General features: G+C 59.9%; 1 protein-coding gene across 1 annotated transcript in view; it reads right to left on the reverse strand.

Moving 5' to 3' along the window:
* The window catches only part of CEMIP (cell migration inducing hyaluronidase 1), a 46851-nt gene extending 35626 nt beyond the window's left edge, over window positions 1-11225 (reverse strand). The window contains exons 1-8 of the mRNA XM_077774295.1: window positions 11105-11225; window positions 9470-9616; window positions 9106-9244; window positions 8272-8508; window positions 6095-6274; window positions 3680-3750; window positions 2842-2937; window positions 2200-2321 (exon numbers count right to left, since the gene is read on the reverse strand). Of these exons, the coding sequence (XP_077630421.1) occupies window positions 2200-2321; window positions 2842-2937; window positions 3680-3750; window positions 6095-6274; window positions 8272-8508; window positions 9106-9244; window positions 9470-9616; window positions 11105-11183 (1071 nt within the window). The 5' untranslated portion in view covers window positions 11184-11225. The remainder of the gene's footprint in view (window positions 1-2199; window positions 2322-2841; window positions 2938-3679; window positions 3751-6094; window positions 6275-8271; window positions 8509-9105; window positions 9245-9469; window positions 9617-11104) is intronic.
* Between the last annotated feature and the right edge of the window lie 794 nt (window positions 11226-12019).

Genomic DNA, 12019 nt, shown 5'->3' on the forward strand with positions numbered 1-12019 from the left:
GTACGGGGTCCGCCAAGCCAGCGCGCAGCAGAGCCACTTCGGATCCGCACTGAGCCCGGCGCACAGCTGGTGCCCCCGCCCCCACCCCCCGCTGCCCTCGGGGCGAGTCGCCCTGCCTCCCTGTTCTGCCTCCCGCTGGCTCCTAGGCCCCGGGGCGGGCGAGGAGCCCAGGGCTTGGCACTGACTGGGGTCTCGGGGAAGGGCACCGGTGGGCGGGCAGCCTGGAGGCCCCGTAGGGGACTCCGGGACGGGCTCGGGGGAGGCCGTGGCCCCTGGCAGCTGGGGCTCATCGCGGGGCCCGGGCGTGTCTGCAGAGGGGCCGTGGCAGCCGTCGGACAGCAACTCCGAGCAAGGCCACAGCTGTTGTCTCTCTGGCACACAGACCAGAGGGCCCGGGCTGGGGAAGTGGGAGGCCAAGTGTAGCCAACCTGCTTAATAAAAGGGTGGCCGGGGGGGCGTTCAGGAAACATTACTGTGAACACAGCAGGTATCTGTTGTCATTGGCTTCAAAGAAGGACTATGCGGCAGTGAGCTCAGCCCTAATTAAACTCGGCCCTTTCCTGCAAGCGACACACTCACACCCATCATCTCGGGGGTGGGGGGGCTCCGGCTCGTCCACAGAAACAGGAATAGCAGATCTGCCTGCTCTTCGGGAAAAGCTAAGGCTAGGAATTAGCAATTATAAAATAATTAACAGTCCTATTATGATAATAAAATAATAAAATAAAATTGGAAAATAGTAAAAAAATTTATGGGCCCTTCATATACCGTTGCATTCAGTCTACAAAATAATCTCACAGGGGAGCAATTATTATCCGCATTGTTGTGCGTGAGGAAATGGAAGTACTTGACCAGCATCTGTAGCTGGGAAGGGGCGGGGCATCTCGGATGCGAGCAAAGCGCGCCGTCGGCGCTTGCAAGAAAGTGCCGCCTTCGCTTTTGCGCCCTGAGCCTTGACTGGGTTTCAGGGGGTCTTCGTTTTGCCAAGAGAAAGCCGAGATCTGACTCTGGAAGCGGAAGGTGTGAACTACTAAGAGACCGCGATGCTCAGCAGGGTATCGTCAGGGACGCCCTTCCCCGCGGATGCTGGCCAGCGCCAGGGTGGTGGGCGGGCTGCAGCTCATCTTTGACTCTTCTCCAGACCTCGAGAGTGAGAGCTGGCCCTCCGGGGACCCACTGTCAAGGACACTCCTCTTGCTGGAAGGAAGCTGGGTGCTGGGAGGGGGGGAGCCTGGGGTTGGGTCCCTGGGGGCTTCTTGGCTGACGGAGCTGGCGAGCGGTGACGCCATGCTCTACTCTACACACGTGCCCGTTTATCACCTGTCTCCATGGGTGTCGCCAAGGCCCCAGTAAAATTTATTTAATATTCAGTCTGGGATTCGCTGTGCTTCGACGCAGGAAAAGAGCCCGTGTCTGTGCCGTGGGTAGGGGGGTGGGCGGAAGGCACGGGGAAATGGGAAATGCCCAACATAAGCTGGCACAGAGGAGTGGTCGTGTAAACATAGTAGGCGGGAGCCGGGCAGCTATCGGAGCAGAGAGTGGGAGGGTCCTGCAGGACAGGTAAGCGTTCCTTACAGATTTCCAGAAATACCTGATTTGGGGGGGGGTGGCTGGCAAGGGACTGGACTTCCTAGAGGAGGGAGATGATGGCTATTTCAGAACGAAGGCTGGACGATTCGGGGTTGCAAGAGAAAATTAAATCTAAGGAAGTAGGTGCTTTGGGGAAGCCCACCACCGGCCACTCAATCGGGTACGTCCTTCGCAATAGCATCGTGGCCGTGTGGAGAGAGAGCCTTCACCAGAGAACGGTCTCGCCCGCGAAGCTGGGGGTCGTGAGGGCTATGTGTCTACTCAGCACTGTCACGATGGTGCCGAGGTCAGGGTCCCCTCTGCATAGAGTAACTCTAACTCCAAGCGAAAATCCTGAGCAAACACCGATTTTAGGGGCGCCTGGGAGGCTCCGTCGGTCGAGCGTCCGACTTCAGCTCAGCTCATGATCTCGCGGCTCGTGAGTTCGAGCCCCGTGTCGGGCTCTGTGCTGACAGATCAGAGCCTGGAGCCTGTTTCAGATCCTGTGTCTCCCTCTCTCTCTGACCCTCCCCCACTCACGCTTTGTCTCTTTCTCTCAAAAATAAATAAATGTTAAAAAATTAAAAAAAAAAAGTCTTTAAAACTATTTGATTGTTTTAAGCTCAGTACCTGTATATCGATGGGTCGATTGCAGATTTTTCCCGGGTGAGCCGCCCGGAGGTCTGAAATTTTCTCTCCACCTTTGGTCTGCGACGCTTGGTCATGGTCGAACCACCCTGTCCATTCCACGTCTAGACAGAAAGCAAAGGGCAGGGTCAGGCAGGAAGGGTCGGCGAGGGCACGTCCCACTCAGCGTGGCCCCCAAGCATCCCCGGAGCCGAGCCCCGTGCGTCCAGGGTGCGCTGGGTCGGGGCCCCGGCGACTGGCCGGCCGTCTGCCAGCCCCCCACGTCTCCGTTAGAAGCACCTCTGACTGACTTTCCCATCTGCTAAGAGGAGTACAAGACAGACTCTCTGTTACTGCAGCCAGGACGAAGCCCGTCTCTGGGGGGGGGGGGCCTCTCTGCGCCCCGTCCCCCCCCAGCTGTCTCCTGTGCATTCCTTGGCACAGAGAGTTCTAGAGGGAGGGCGTCCCTCTGGGCTACTGGCCGCGCTGGACTGACTCATCAGAGACTGCTTTCCGTCCGTTGCAAATTTAGTTAACTCTACAGCAGTCAAGCGGCCTGATTGCTGCAGGAGGAAAACGCTTGCTTTGCAAAGACAGGAAGTCCCGCTCTTCTGTCCCACCGTTGGGGTTTTCCCGAATCCTCACCTTGAACCCACTCGCTGGATGAAGAAACGTTGAAAAGCTCGCCATGCTGTGTCTGGAACACTTTGGACACGCGAGCGGCAGCGGAGCCTCGGTGCCCTGCGGGCAAGACCAGACACCCCCGCACTCAGCCGGGTCATTCCGGGGCAGAGAAGGCCCCCGCGCCCAGGGGTCTTGAGCTATTTTTTTTTTGTTTTTTTTTTTAAGTTTCAGGCCAATATTTCTACTTGGGAAGCAGATTATATCTCCCCTCCCTTCTTGTGCTTCTGTTTTAAAAGTCGAACTTTGGAGGGGCGCCTGGGTGGCTCAGCCGGTTAAGCGTCTGTCTCAGGTCACGATCTCATGGTCCGTGAGTTTGAGCCCCGCGCTAGGCTCTCTGCGGTCAGCGCTGAGCCTGTTTTATGTGTGCGTGCTCTCTCTCAAAAATAAATAGGCATTAAAATAAACGGAAGTTTGATTCCGGCGTTCCAACAAATCTCTATTTTGGAGCCTCATAATTTCTCACATGAATTCCTGTCTAGGATTAGAAGGGTGCCGTCTGCAGACTCCGCTGGGCGAGGAGGCTGCCCCTAGGTGGTAAGGACCCGGCCACAGAATCTTTTTCACTCCAAATGCTACCCCTGCTGGATTGTTCCCAGCTCCCACGTGCCCCAGGCCATTGGTGTAGAATTGAGTCAGTGACCATCCTTTGCGGACGTAAATATCATCTTAGTCATTGGCTTATGGCACTTTGGGGTCACAAGGTGGATACAACGGGCATTGAAGGGGGTCCGCGATGTTCTCAGGGAAGGGGTGGTTCGGAAAGACCCTCATGGCCAGAGACACGCCAGCTGTTTATTACCGTGATATTCGATATGGTCTTCAACGGAGGAGAGGGGGTTTCCTTTCACGGTTATAAAACTCCAAGGGTGTCTGCAAAAAACAAGGGAAAGTAAAGCTCTTCCCACGTCTGAACGTGAACCGGAGGCAGAGCCGAGAGGCGGCCCCGCCGGCGAGCAGCCTCCCCGCCGTGCGGGGGAGATCGGCCCCCGGGGGGGCTTCCCGGCTGCGGGAGGACAGGGGCCATTCTTGGCAAGCGCCGGCCTCCTGGCCGCCTGCCTCGCCCGCGGTTTGCTGGTCGACCCCGCTGTGGCAGGAGCCGAGTTCTGAACCACAAACAAACAAGCCCGCGGACCTGCACAAACGCCAGGCTCACGCAGGTCGGGGCAAGTGCTCCGAGTCCTTTAGGAAAACAAGAACACGGGTTCCAAGAGAGGAAGGTTCTTCCCAGCCTCCCCAGGGGTCAGCGCAAGGGAGACGCCCGAGGGCCGGTGCCCGGCCCCCCAGGGAGCCGCACGGGCCTCGGGAGGGAGGAGATGCCTGTGGCTCCCAAAGGGGAGGAGGAAGAGACTCCCTCCGGCAAGGCGTGCTGTGAGGCAGGAAGGCTTCTTACCCATTTCTGTCCCCACCCCCCCCCCCCNGATGGCCGTAGGTGATGGTACCCAAGAGCCTTCCTTTTGGAAAGTCTTTATTCAAGTTGGGGATTTGACTGGGTCACTCTCTGGCTTAAGGTCCTTCAATGGCTCCCCATTGCCCTTTAGATGAAATCCACGCTCCTTGGCACAGAACGAAAGGTCTTCCTGTGCCCACCCACCTCCTCGGCCTCCCCCGGCCCCTCCCACCGCAGCCCTCTCTGCTGCCCGTGCGCTCTTCCATCTCTCACCCGCTCACCCCGGGGCCTCCACACCTGCAGCCTCTCGAGCGGAATCGGCTGGTCGTCGCCCTCACCTGCAGCTCTGCTCCGTGAAGCTCTGCCCCCCCACCCCCAACGCTTCACTATCGCTCCTCCGTCCACGCCTGCCTTCCTGGAGGGCGCCCACACCACACTTCGTCAGGCCCAGAGCCTCGGGCCAATAGCTGCACAAAACTTCAGCCCCACGTCTCTGTTCTGATTTTAGATGTTTTGAGTTTGTGCTTCAAAGTGGTTCTACATAAACGCATGGTAAGAGCGTACTTCTCGCCTCTGTCCCGTGCCCTGGGGAACGGCCGCGACAAAACGTGACCAAGCATCCGTCGTTCCGGCGGCTTTGCTTATCAGGAGAAACGTTATTTGAATCCTTACTCTGCGCCAGATATGACGGCGAATATTTCGCCCCCATTGCCAGCTCTAATCCCTCCCAAAGGTCCCTCCAGACGCCCCGACGACGAGTTCCGCTCTACAGATGCAAGAACCGTGCGGAGACAGAACGAGTCACCTCCTGCAGCCACACCCACCGGGAGGTGCAAATTCAGGCCAAGCCAGACGGTGGGCCTTAGGCCATTACGTTCCGCTGCTGAGGCCCTAAGAGGCCAGCCCCCCGGCACACCTCTCTCTCACGGGAAATCGAGACACTGGCCTTTTGGCTTATTAACAAGGAGACGGAAGCCCTCTCAGCTTTTGCTAACAAAAGCGTCCTTGTCAGTTCTGACTCCTTGAGCTCCCGTCCGGGCCCTTCTAGAAGAAGCTGTCAGGAAATCACCCTGGAGCCCAGAGCATCCCCCCAGCCCCGCCCGCATTGCAGAGCTGAAGGGAGGGGCCCCCCGATCTTGCAGCAGACACAGGAGGGGTGACCTCAGCCTCAACCTCCCACTGTGCGGAGATCGGCTCCAACGTGATAAAAAGGAGTGGCTCCTGTGGGGCAAACGGTTCCCTCTCAGGGCCGATGCGCGTGCGCCAACGTCAGGCATGAAGCTATGACCGGAGACAAAGGAGACCACGGCGGGGCCCTTCTCCCCGGGGCGCAGCCGGGCAGAGACACCTTATATGGTTTCTACACAGATGTCTGCCGGTCCCCAGGCAGCAACGGCCCTTTGCCAAAGAAAGGGAAGGCGGAGCGAGCTGTGCCCATGTCCAGCTCGTATTCTGTGAGCGGCTGAGCGAACTGGACGAGCCCAGGGGCGCCTGGGGGGCTCCGTCGGTTAAGTGGCCGACTTTGGCTCAGGTCACGATCTCGCTGTTTGTGGGTTCAAGCCCCGCGTCAGCTCTGTGCTGACAGCTCGGAGCTGGAGCCGCTTCAGATTCTGTGTCTCCCTCTCTGCTCCTCCCCCGCTCATGCTCTGTCTCTGTCTCTCAAAAATAAGTAAACATTAAAAACATCTAAAAAAAGAAAAGAAACGGACAAGCCCATGCGAGGAAGACCGACTGTGTTTCGAGAGGGGACTACGCTTGTGAGAACACCCGGGCGCCCAGCCTTGCAGATGGGGTTGCCCGCCACGCCCCAGGCCGGCGCTGCGGTACCTGAACCCGAGGTGCAGGAAGTGTCTGCTGCCCAGCTTGGTCATGGCCTTCCTGGCCGCGTCATCCAGGTTCCGAGAGCCCTCGTCGTTCACCGCAACCGAAAGGATCCTGCCGGGGGGCACGGCGTTCAAGTACTGGACCAGACGCTCGCTCGCCTTCTTGGATCTATAGGTGTCAAACCTAAGGGGGCGGCAGGTGGGTTAGCGGTGCTCACGCCCCGCAGAGAGACGTCCAAGCTCATGGTCGTGTCCTGACGGCCGAGACGCCCTCCTGAGCCCCCGCCGGCCGTGAGTTTCAAAGAAAACACCTCCTCTTCCCGCAAACACCCATCTTCCCGACCTTGACGAAGGTCACCCAGTCGCCCACAGAAAACACCCACGAAGCAGGAGTTCAGACAAACATCTGCACCGCCGGTGATTTGCGTTTACTGAGGAAAGACACAATTTCGTGACGCCTCCCCCTCCCCCACGGAACTCTGAAGTTTTGGTGCAATTACAATAGAAACTCCAAAAGAATTTGTCTTGGGAATTAACAAGCAAAACAGTTCTAAAATGGATCTGGGGCGCCTGGGGGGCTCAGTCGGTTAAGCGTCTGACTTTGGTTCAGGTCACGATCTCATGGTTCACAGGTTCGAGCCCCACGTCGGGCTCTGTGCTGACAGCTCGGAGCCTGAAGCTGCTGCAGATTCTGTCTCCCTCTCTGTCTGTCCTGTTCATTCTCTCTCAAAAATAAGTAAAACATAAAAAAAAATTTTTTTAATGGATCTAGAAACACGAACTGGCGTGAATAGCCATGATTTGGGCAAAGAGACACCTTTGGTGGTCCTGGGGGTGGGGCTGGCCGGCCGGGTGACCTCGCGTGCAAAGGGCGGGTGTCTCTGATGTACTTTGTGTCCGCCAGGCTCACCCTGGCTTCCCGCATCTCCTGTGTGTGGGGGACGGCTCAGCCCCGGCAGGCGGCCCGCCCCAGGGCACCGCGGAAGTGACACGGGGTCAGGGGTGTGAATCCCAGCTCCGACACGCGCGGGCCTGCGACTGGGCGCATCGAGCCCACGGAGCCTCGGTGTTCTTGTTCTCTCTGTACCACGTGGATAATGCACAGCCCTCGGGGCTTATGCAGACACGTGACAGACAGACAGCAAAGTGGTCGACACATCGCTTTGCACAAAGCGCAGTGATCGTTACTGGTATTCAGCGCGGGGAAGGGTGGCCGCCCGGCGTCATGGCCTGTGTCCCGGCAGCTCCCGTCTCCCTGCTGTGGGCTCCGGCGGCTTGTGCCCTGGTCCTGCCCACCCCCCCCCCAAACGCCCAGCAGCGTCTGCCTACCTCCCCCAGCCGGTCCTCCCGTCCAAGGGCCCCGGAACCCGCTGGAAGCCCAGGCTCTGCAGAGCCGGCTCACACCCGAGCGGGGGAAGGGGTGGGGTGGGAGGGTGCAGGGACTGCCCCCCGTGCCTCTTAGATCTCTGTCCAGCGCCTCTGTTTCTACGGACACAGCTTCTGTCCGAGTCCCGGCGGGCGAGCCCTCGGGCTCAAACCGCGCAGAAGCGTCACAGGCACCTGCTCTCTCTCCTCCTGCCTTCCGCCGCTCGCCCCTTCTCTACACGGCAGCCAGAACGTTCTTTTCATCAGATCAGACCCTTCTGGAAGCCTTCCAGGGGCTTCATGTCCCACTTAGAATAAAACCTAAAGGAGCCCCATGAGGCCCCACGCCCGCCGCTGCCTACAACCCGGACGTCACCGCCACGTCGCCGTTGCTCTGCACCCCTCCCCCCTGCTGGCCCCTCGGTGTTTCCAGCACGCCCCCCTCACCCCTGGCCTTTGCACATGCTGCCGTGGCGAACGCGCTCTCCCCGCCTCACGCTCACCCTGCAGTTCTCGTGGCCTGGCCGTCCCTGACTGACGCAGAGCGGGCCGCCTCGCCACGTCTTTGTCCCGAAGTACCAGTGATCGCCATCGGGAACTATGTTGTGTGTACACGCGCGTGCGTCTGCGTGTTCCTGTTAATCCAGCTACTCTAGGCAGACACCCGGGGAGGCAGGGACGTGACCCCTCGACCTGAGGGCTTCTGTTTCGCTCCCTGTTGTAGCTCAGCGCCCGGACCAGCGTCCGGCTACGGCCCAGGCTCAGCGAGCGCCTGTGGAATGAAGGGCTCCACGTTTATGTGAAGGCAGACCTTACCGGTCGGAGTGGATGACCGTCGCCGATTTGGGGTCGATGACATGCACGATGACTCCACGGTGACCCCAGCTCCGTTCGAAAAAATAGCCCCCCTCCTCCATGCCGCCCGGGTGAAGGGTCTTGTTCAGAAACGTCCAGGAGAGCTTCTTCCGTCCGTGCAGCTCAAGGACACCTCCTCTGCCGACCCCGATGAACTTGAGGCCGAAGTAAGGGTCTGGCTGAATGCCTTCATCAGCCCTACGAGGGAGTCAGCCCCCCAGATCAGCCGGGTCTCCACAGGGCGCTGAACCCGGAGGGGACCTCGCTGCTCTGCGGGCCGGGTCACACGCGGTGACTTAGGGGCCAGAAGGCGCGTCACCCACCAGGTTTCCCTAATCCAGCCCCAGATGAGGCCGAAAGCCAAGCGAAAGTGCCCGTCATTAGTTTACATGTCGCTGCTTCCTCCCAGGCCTGAGTGTGTTGAGCCCCGGCCCCCACGTCGGGGGGTGGGGGGTCCCCTGGACCGGCGCTGTGCTGCGGGCCTCTGTGTGTCTTTGGTCCCCGTCTCCGAGAACGCTCAGTGGTCTGGAGAGGGGCCACAGCGGGAGGCAAACACCGCGTGCACATCTTCTTTACCGGGTCCGCCCTAGCCCGCCCCCCGGGGGGTCCCTGAGCTTGGCACCATTCAGGGGCAGCTGGGAGTCTGGCACCCAAGCGCGGGCCCGCAGGAAGCAAAGCACCCAGCCGGCGCCTCCGGCTCGCCCATGGCCACGTCCGGCCGGCTCTGGCCCGCGCCGCGCGTCGCCCTGCTGGGGAGCTCCCCTTCTGTGAGAACCGCGGGAGCCAGGCACCCACCTCCCGTACAACACGATGCTGAGGTTGCCCTGGTAGGGACAGAGGGCGCTGCCCGCGTGCAGCTCGCCCCCCTCGTCGATCAGGATGTGCCGGGTGCGCAGGACGATGGCTGCATCTTGGTCTTTAATGACCAGCTTTCCTGAGGAGGNNNTGCGTGAACCCCGCCTGCCGGTTTGCGCCCGTTGCTGTGGGGGGCGGGCGTGCCCCGGGCGCCCAGGGAACGTCCCTCTATCAGCTGCACCCAGAGCCGACAGCTGGTCACGACCGGCCAGACGCTCTGACCTGAACCCAGAGCACCTGACCTTCCTCCTGCCTGTCGGGATCCGAGGCCGTGGACAGGGGAGAGGCCGGGGGAGCAGCTTACCTCCCTGCGAGATGTGGATGGAGTTGACCGTGGCAGAAGCCGTGAGCAGCAGTCTCCTGCCCTGGCCGATGAGCACGTGGTGGTCCTGGTCGTGGCCGGGGCTCCAGGCCTGCAGCTCAGGGCTCTGGTCAGGGCACTCGGCCGCCACTGCCGGGGACAGAGAGGTGTCACTGTCCCCGCCACCCCCTCATCAAGCAAAGACTGCCCAAGGGGGGCCTCCTGCGTCTTGATGGCTCTTCTAGCCCTGAGCCACGTGGGCGCCAGAAGCCCTGGGCCCCAGCCCCATGTCGGCATCAGTGCACCGCGCGTCTGTCAACACGTCACTTCCTTTCTCTGGGGTCAGTTTTTCCCTTTACGGAACAGAGGGTCTATCAGATGATTCTTGAAGGCATTCCAGGACCTGACGTTAGGTAATGATCTGCCCAGAGTACTTGCAATCCAAGACCATCTTGGCTCCAGAAAGCAGTGCTGAGAGTTAACAAAGCCCCTCCCCTTCCGTGTGAGAATCTGACTTTAGTTACTTTTCTAGCCCCAGAGCCCAGAGGGATCGTGTTACCCAGCAGGCCGTGTCCCCGAGCAGCACTGCTCCGAACAAGTCACCCCTTATTAGGGGCATCTAAACAGGGAAGAGCTGTACATGGTTTGTCATCTATCCCTGGCACAGCCGTCACCTGCAGGCTCCCCTGGGTGCAGTGACTCCTGGAGCCGCCACGTCTCCCACGGGGACCCTGAAGGTCACGGCTACGGAGTCGCTATGACGATCGCCATAGTCTTTTTAAAGGAAAGTAATTTGGGGAAAAAGTTGTCAATATATAACAATGTGTTATTTACATACTACTAAGTTCTGTGAAAAAATGTTATTGTCAGATTTCAGAGAGAGAGACAGAGAGACAGACAGACGGAGGGAAGGAGGGAGGAAGGGAGGCTGGCTCTGCCAGGGCCTGAGGCCTTCGCACCTGCCCTGNACCTGGCGAGCCACGTGGGTGGCACGCAGCCAGGACCGTTCTGGGCAAGGGAAACCCACGCCTCGGGCCTGCACTGAGGGCAGCCTGTTTCTGCCCTGCATCCTCCACCTGGGGCCTGATGCCCAGGCGCCTGGGGAAGGTGGAGACGGAGGGTCAGAAGGGATGGACGCGAGCTCCCAGCTTGGGCTCCAAGGACAAGGGCTTTGTCTCTTGAGCAGAGGGGGTGCAGAGAACAAAGTCCATGACGGGGGGCTGTGACCCCAGGAGGAATTCGGTACGATTCCTTGCATGTCAGTTAAAGAAGTCGCTTTACTTTTGTTCTGTTATCTCTGGGATAAGGGCGTCTGCCCCGTATTTACATCTCCAGAGAGTGGTAGGGGGGCCAGGTACCCCACAGCATCTCCTCTGCTTCGAGGAGAGGGCGTCCACGCGTCTCCTCCAGGAGACCACGGTCCCCGCGTGGCCCGCCACACTGTCCGGCTCCCGCAGACACTGGGTCTGGAGCCCCTGGGTCTGATCCACCCCTTCAGTGTGTGGACGACAAAACTGGGGCCCAGGAGGAGACTTGCCCGGGCGGGGCAGGTCAGCAGGGACCGGCCGGAGCCCAGCCACCCGCCCCTGCCCACCCCTGCCCTGCGGCTGCCTCCCCCACGGCTTCGCGGCGGCTCACCTGCAGACACGGCCAGGGTGAGCCAGCCGAGGGTCAGCATGGCCTGGAGGGGCGCGTCCCGCCCGCTGGCGGCTCTCATCCTGGCAGAGCGCCCCCTGAAACTGAAGCGAGCGAGTGAGACCCGGGGGCCGGGCGGGCCCGGGGCGGTGAGGCAGCAGACGCACAGACACAGACAGACAGACAGGGCCACCCGCACACACAGCGCAGCGCCGGCAGGCACGCTGCAGCCGGCACTCAGCCCTCGGCCGCCTTGACTCCGGGCCGGGCAGACCAGGGCACGCCACACCTGCCTCCGTCCCGCCCGCGTCCTGCGGCCCAGGGACCCGGTGATGGATGGCATTTCATCCTTGGAGCTCGGGCTCCCCCCACCCCCACCTCCAGAATGAAGCTTTTTTCCTGAGTTAAGAAGCAGAGAAAACAAAAACTACCCCCCACTGAACATGAGTTGGGAATTAGATGCCATGAAGATGCTGTGTGATCTCAGTGTTTTTGATTAACCTCTCTGGGCCTCAGATTCCTAATTTGGATAAAGGATGTGGACTGGCTGATTTCTAATGTTTACTCCATGCTTCTAAAGCAAGTCTTGGTAATGATATCGAAACCCTAAATGTGTGCGTCTTACACCCTCTGTGTGTTACCTGCCCGAGGGCAGGGGAGGCAGACAGAGACAAGTGTCTCCCAGTTGTTCCCTCCTTACTTGGTAAATGAACCCCTGACTTTTACCTGGGCGTACGGCCATCTAGTACAAAGGCTACCTCTTCCAGACTCTCTTGCATGTAGCTGTGGCCTTGGGATTAAGTTCTGGTCAACACAGCGTGGTGAGTGAATTCTGGGAAATGTCCTTGAGGGAAGACAGGAAGACCTTCCTCCCTCCTTCCTCCCTCCTGCCGGCTGGAACGTGGCTACGACGGCTGG

Source organism: Crocuta crocuta, unplaced genomic scaffold (assembly GCF_008692635.1).
Source record: "Crocuta crocuta isolate KB4526 unplaced genomic scaffold, BGI_CrCroc_1.0 scaffold7, whole genome shotgun sequence".
Taxonomy (NCBI): domain Eukaryota; kingdom Metazoa; phylum Chordata; class Mammalia; order Carnivora; family Hyaenidae; genus Crocuta; species Crocuta crocuta.